At 39.6% G+C, this 6164-nt stretch overlaps 1 protein-coding gene across 1 annotated transcript in view; it reads right to left on the bottom strand.

Moving 5' to 3' along the window:
- Positions 1-5343, bottom strand: part of LOC109936559 (protein mono-ADP-ribosyltransferase PARP14-like) — a gene marked incomplete at both ends in the record, with an annotated part of 20862 nt that extends 15519 nt beyond the window's left edge. The window contains 4 exons of the mRNA XM_048593498.1: positions 866-1000; positions 2102-2150; positions 4876-5060; positions 5167-5343. Coding sequence (XP_048449455.1) covers positions 866-1000; positions 2102-2150; positions 4876-5060; positions 5167-5343 — 546 coding nt within the window. The remainder of the gene's footprint in view (positions 1-865; positions 1001-2101; positions 2151-4875; positions 5061-5166) is intronic.
- Between the last annotated feature and the right edge of the window lie 821 nt (positions 5344-6164).

Below are 6164 nucleotides of genomic sequence, written 5' to 3'. Positions count from 1 at the left end.
AAACATCAGCTTTCCTGCTCCTCTGATGCTGCTTGGCCTGTTGTGTTCATCCAGCTCTACACCTTGTTATCTCTAGTGAAGAAGGTGATTGGTATGTGTGCCTTTATTGGTCAATGCATTGAGTATAAGAGTTGGGACGTCATGTTGTGGCTGGAGGGTCAGGGGCTGAGGGGTGATTGTGTAGAGGTTTGTAAAATCATGAGGGGCATGGATAGGATGAATAACCAAGATCTTTTTTCCAGGGTAGGAGAGTTCAAAACTAGAGGGCATAGATTTAACGTGAGAGGGGAAAGATTTAAAAGGGACCTAAAGGGCAACCTTTTCAGGCAGAGGGTGGTGCATGTATGGAACGAGCCGCCAGAGAAAGTGGTGGAGGCTGGTACAATTACAACATTTAAAAGGTATCTGGATGGATATGTGAATAGGAAGGGTTTAGAAGGATAAAGGCCAAATGCTGGCAAATGGGACTAGATTAATTTAGGATATCTGGTCGGCATGGATGAGTTGGACTGCAGGGTCTGTTTCCGTGCTGTACAACTCTATCACTCTATCTCAAATAACTCAAGGATAAAAGAAAAACAATTCACACGGATTAAAGTTAGAACCTCACCCCAAAAGCCAACTTCCAAAGCTGGTGTCCCACTTTGCTACAAATTTTCATTTTTTGTTTAAGAGAAACCTCCTGCTGATATCAAACTCTTCATGGAAGCTGAAAGTTTCACATACGCTTGGGCATTCCCTAAGTGAAAACCACTGACCTAATCTATTTTATTACCGGATTAAAAGCTTTATTGTCAATTTCAAAGATTTTACAAAATACTATTCTAAAACTTAAGCGATTAAATACAAGTGGATATGTACTTACCAGAATTGAGATCCAATGTTGTATTTGTAGAATTCACTATTGCTTTTACAGTTTCATTGGTTATGTCTCCTTGCTTCACCTCCACAAAAACATTGTGTATTTTCAACTGCGTAGGCAACAAACCTCTCCTTTGACCTGGAGATTAACAAAGAGATTTGCTTTTACTTAGCATCATAAATACTGTCAGTTCATGTCACAGACTGTGCAACAAATATCATAACCTTACAATGAAGCTTAGTCTATTAAATACTTGTCCAACTTTCAAAATGGTGCCATGCACCAGAGAAGGATGGTACATTAAATTTTCATACTTTATCTAAATAATAATTTAACATAAAAATAGCTGATCATTCTCCATCCAAATTAATCACAAATTTACAGTTTGTAAATTGCCAGCATTGTGTTAAAGCTTGGATGTGGAATTTGGGGTTAGAACTATTTTTTACTTTAGTTACTTGGGAAAGTGAATGCACTTTATAACAATCTTATGAGAAAATGCACTTTGATACAGGTCTGCAGCGTTCATCTCCTAGTGATTAGCACATGCCCATTGTTGAGGAAGGAACTTAAGAATGAAATATGTGATTTTAAAAACATACATTCGAGGTTATCAGTGAGTATATCCACCTGTATATTTAAACAAACACCATTTATGAAACTGTTGAATACCTATTTTACAAGAGTTGTTGGTTGGTTCGCTGAGCTGACTGGTTTTCGTGCAAATGTTTCGTCCCACTTCTAGATCACATCTTCAGTGTTGTCTAGCCTCCATTGAACCACTGTTGTGCTGTTCCACTTTGAAGTTAAATGGCCCAGTCTGTTATGGTGGGCAGTTCTGTTTCCCGTTTTGCTCTGTAGCAGTATGTAGATGGGTCTATTTCAACATGTTTATTTATGGTACCAGTAGTTGGGAACCAGGTCTCCAGGAATTCTTGTGCTTGTCTTTGTTTTGCTTGTCCTAGTACTGCTACATTGTCCCAGTTAAACTGTAACTGTAAATGAGGCTAGACAGCACTGAAGATGTCACCTAGAAGGGGGACGAAACGTTTGCACAAAAACCAGTCAGCTCGGCGAACCAACCAACAACCCCACCCACAATCCGAGCTACAGGTCTTCGCTAAAACATTAAGCCAAGTTTATATTTTACCTCTTTATTGAATTAGCTGAGGCTAAGTACGGATTTGTTGTTAGAACAAGGAGGACCTTTTAATCTGGAATAATGGAAGTATCCATTACCTTGTATGGTGTATCTATCCTGTGGATCCGCAGACATCTGTGCTTTGCCCTGAAACGTTAAAATTTGAAAAGAGGTAAGTTTGTTCAATTTCTTGAACTTATTAATAAAACTGTGACCTTTAAAACATCTTACTCTATGATATTGAGCAAATTCATTATATTTCAATTAATACATTTATTTTCTTTGACAAGTCAAGAATTCCATAATGTGATGGTTTCAAAGATACTGAGAACTGTTTGGGATTTCTTGAGATAAGAAAGTATCTACGTCAGGTTTGCACTCTCGTTCTGAGAAATGTTTATTTGTTCAAATTTTTGAATTATTTTGATTCAGTGTGAAATCAAAGACATGACAAATGAAATAGATTTGGTGCTTTCCATTGTACAAATCATGTTTCATTCTTTGAGACTCACTCTTTAACTAATCATTATACACAGTACCTCAAATAAAATTTTTATTCTGGATGAGTGGAGACATAAATTATCCAAATTCATGTGCTACTCGTTAAAATCTGAAAATAACTATCACTCATGGTAGCCACGATTTTGAACATTTGCCATGTAGAAATTGCCTTCTGCTTAATTTATGTTTGAGGCTGTGGTATTTATTTCCTGATGATAAATGAAATGTTGGGGTGCACTTACATAAAATATATATCACTTCTGGGAAACAGATGCACTTTATAACTCTGATGCAACAATTACAGTGTAAATGTGAATTAATTATACAGCAAAGACCTAAACTGAAAGTGCAACAAAGTGACATCTTTCTACAGATGGAAACATCACTGTAGATTATCTCAGAGTCAGGGAAGATATGTTTCTCAACCTCATTCTCCTGTCTTCTCCCTATAACCCTTCATCTTCTTACCAATCAAAAGCCTATCATTCTCTGTATTGGTGGATAGTGTGGTTAAATCTGAAACTACAGACTTAAATGTAAACAAAGGCCTTTTCTGATTTAGGACGGATGACTTAGATAAAAGCCATAACATCAAATAAGCAACTGCAAATATTTAAATAAGAAATTCAAAATCCAAGACCAAAATCAGCTGACAAATAAGAGATGGGTAATACAGCTGGCAAATTTAATTGATTTACAAGTACAGCCATGATTTTATTGAATACTGGAGCACGTGTCCTGCTGTTGCTCCCATTACCTCTCTTCTTAGATACACTAGTGAAATGAACTATTTAAGATTCATTTACTTCCCTCCAAAAGGATGCCAAGTGGGCCTGTGACAAGTGTCCAGAGGGGCAAACAGCATGAAGGATGAGCCTAGAAGAAAGGTAAGGAAACTTTCTTTATGTTACTGGACACCTTGGGCAATTTCAAACTATTGGCCAGTAGAACTTTTGTGGCATTAGTTAATTTCCTTCGTTCCAGGTGCTGGAACTTTTCTGAATGCTAATTAGGTGGATATAGAAATCAAGATTGGTTCAAATCATATCTATTTGAGGACACTTGGGTATGTTTGTTCTGACTGGCTTCCAAAAGTTGGAGAAGATGAAAGGTAGTCCTACTGGGTGGAATTCTGCCTTAAACCAAGCCATGTTGAAGTAAACAATTTGTTGAAAGGCCAGGCAGAAGTCACCACACCTGGATTATGGTCTTTAGTCTGTTCTCCAAGGTTAAGATTCTGGAAACATGGGTTTGAATTCCACCACGGCAGATGAAGAAACTTGAATTCAAACGTGAAACTTTGAAACTTGAATCTGCTATCTTTATATGGTCAATACTACATGTGACTCCAGACCCACAGCAATGTGGTTGACTCGTAATCGCCCTCTGGGCAGTTAGGGATGGGCAGTAAATTCTGGCCCACCAGCAACACTCGCTTCCATGAAAGGATAAATAATAATCAAAAAGTTCTAAGCACTATACGGTGGAAAAGATACATGTGCACTGGAAGAAAAATAGAACACATTCACCAGAATGTCACTTGAGCTCAGAGAATTTGATGATGAGGATAGATTACAGAAACAAAGTTGTTATTTACTGTAATACAGAAGGTTAAGGAGCCACTTGATTGAGTCCTTTAGGATTTTAAATAGAATTAATAGATAAATAGAGAGAGAAAAAAACCTTCCCTAAGAGAGTCCAGAACATGACAGCATATTTTTTGTTTGAGCCAGCCCATTCTTGAGAAATATTTCATCATGTAAAGGATTGGAGAAGTGCAAAACCCTCTCCCACATAAAAAAATCGAGTTCAATTTATGGATTTAAATATGAGATCAAACAAATTTTGTTAGCAAAAGGTGTTAAGGAATGCAGTGCCCAGATGGGATGGCACAGTGGCTCAGTGGTTAGCACTGCTGCCTCATAGCGCCAGGGCCCCAGATTCCATTTCAGCCTCAGGTCTCTGTCTATATGGAGATTGCATATTCTCCCTGTGTCTGCTTAGGTTTCCTCCAGGTGCTCCAGTTTCCTCCCACAGTCTAAAGATGTGCAGGTTAGGTGGATTAGCCATGGGAAATATAGGGTTATAAAGATAGGGTAGGGAAGAGTGTCTGGTTGGGATGCCCTTCAGGGGATTTGTGTGGACTTGATAGGCAGAATGGCCTGCCTCCACACTGTAGGGATTCTATGTGTGGGCCATATAGGACCCTGATTTCACTAAATGGCAGAATGTTTCCGAGGGACTCAATAGACTATTCTCATTCCTAAAACTAACGCACTGCATAATTGTAATGTTAGATTATTACTTCCTACATTTTAAAATGCTAAACTAAAACAGAGAGCTGATGAAAATGAAAATCCCTCCAGATTACCATCGTGCTAACTCCAGAATTCAACCTCTTCTCTTCAAAAGCCTCAGCAGCGGTGTCATAAACATGTTGCTCAAGCACAACTATGGAAATGGATTTCATGTTGGACGCTGTAATACTCGAGAAATAATTCTCCAATCCACTGAAGAGAGCATTGATGGCAGTTTTGCAACTGATTCCACCTTTACCTGAATTAAATGCAGAAACTGATTAGCAAGTCTCAGAAAAATCAAAGCAAAATAAAACAACTCATAGGATAAGCTTACTAAAATAGTAGAGAAGGGATAATGTTACCTGTCCCTATGGCTGGGAATGCAGCACTAGTGACCTTATGCTTCTCGCATTCCTCAAGGACCTTATGTACTGAAGTTGCAATCCCAGCTGCTGTTGTGGGCCCGACCATGTGTACTATCAGTCGACAATGAAGGTTGCCACTTTTGGTGACTACAACACTGTCACTTGATTGTTGACCTATGAAAGAAATGAGTGAAAGAAGTTGACCTTTATTGCATTCAACCTTCAGGAGTGGCAAGGAAGTTCTTATTATTTATTTGTAGTGCAAAATAGCAGATATAACCATTTTACCTCTTCTCTGAGATGGAACTGGCAGTAGAAGCTCTACACATTTGGCAGGGGTCTGGAACCCTAAGCAGTAGTGAGACAGGACGGAAAGTTGAGGCTAGTACAGATGTTAAAGAGAGCAAGTTAAATAGACAAGGCAGCAAAGAGCACAGCAGAGAATGACGGAAGATAAATGAATTAAACTACTTATTTCAATGCAAGAGGCTTGACAGAGAAGGCAAATAAAGTCAGGGTGTGGATTGGAACACGAGACTGAGATATCATAACTATTACAGAAACGGAGATAAGTTCAGTGGGACAGTCAGGTTTGTCTCAGCTGACCCATTGTCTCTGCCTGCTCCTGCCCCACTGAACTTATTTCCGCTTACCTCGACTCTGTCCTTTCCCCCCAGTCCAGGAACTTCCCACCTATGTCCGGGACACCACCCACGCTCTCCACCTCCTCCAAGACTTCCAATTCCCTGGCCCCCAACACCTCATCTTCACTATGGTCATCCAATCCCTGTACACTTGCATTCCCCATGCGGATGGCCTAAAACCCGTCCGCTTCTTCCTCTCCCACAGGCCCAACTAGTCCCCCTCCACCAACACCCTCATCTGCTTAACCAAACTCATCCTTACCCTTGAATCAGAGACAGTAGGAACTGCAGATGCTGGAGAATCCGAGACAACAAGGTGCAGGGCTGGATGAACACAGCAGGCCAAGCAGC

Source organism: Rhincodon typus, unplaced genomic scaffold (genome assembly GCF_021869965.1).
Source record: "Rhincodon typus isolate 14 unplaced genomic scaffold, sRhiTyp1.1 hic_rhity00002967, whole genome shotgun sequence".
Classification (NCBI taxonomy): Eukaryota; Metazoa; Chordata; class Chondrichthyes; order Orectolobiformes; family Rhincodontidae; genus Rhincodon; species Rhincodon typus.
This window is presented reverse-complemented; position numbering and strand designations above follow the sequence as displayed.